Source organism: Apaloderma vittatum, unplaced genomic scaffold, assembly GCF_000703405.1.
Source record: "Apaloderma vittatum isolate BGI_N311 unplaced genomic scaffold, ASM70340v1 scaffold23877, whole genome shotgun sequence".
NCBI lineage: Eukaryota > Metazoa > Chordata > Aves > Trogoniformes > Trogonidae > Apaloderma > Apaloderma vittatum.
This window is the reverse complement of record NW_009727035.1, coordinates 2,973-3,398: the sequence shown is the minus strand read 5'-3', so window position 1 is coordinate 3,398 and position 426 is coordinate 2,973. Positions and strand designations below refer to the sequence as shown.

The 426-nt window shown below is 50.9% G+C and overlaps 1 protein-coding gene across 1 annotated transcript in view; it reads left to right on the top strand.

Moving 5' to 3' along the window:
• Positions 1-65, top strand: part of LOC104277024 (synaptogyrin-1-like) — a gene marked incomplete at its 5' end in the record, with an annotated part of 4,469 nt that extends 4,404 nt beyond the window's left edge. The window contains one exon of the mRNA XM_009873538.1: positions 3-65. Coding sequence (XP_009871840.1) covers positions 3-65 — 63 coding nt within the window. The remainder of the gene's footprint in view (positions 1-2) is intronic.
• Positions 66-426: the final 361 nt, after the last annotated feature.

Here is a 426-nt window from a genome sequence, read left to right as displayed (position 1 = left end):
AGCAGCCCCCTCCGGCAGATGCTTTTGACACCGAGACACAGGGGTACCAAACGCAGAACTACTGAGCCACCGATGCCCCTTTCCCTTCCCCTTTCCCTAATGCCCCCTTTCCCACTGCTGGCAGAAAGCCAAGGCACAAACCAGACACGTGCGTAGTGGCACAAAAGGTGGCTCTCAGCTATGCTCCAGCCTTCTGGGTCATCTGTTTTTATTTTATCGTTTTTTAAAAAGGAAAAAAAAAAAAGAAAAGAAAAAAAGGTTTCCCTATCACTTCTTCCTTCTCTTTCCTCCGCAAAACTACCTGTCAGAACCAAATTCTTTTAAAAACTGTCACCGCACTGTGACAGGAAGGTCCCCCCTTCCCTCCTCCCCCTCCTTCCTTGCTGAGGAGGGCATAGTCTGGCAGGGGCACAGGAGAGGGGCCCC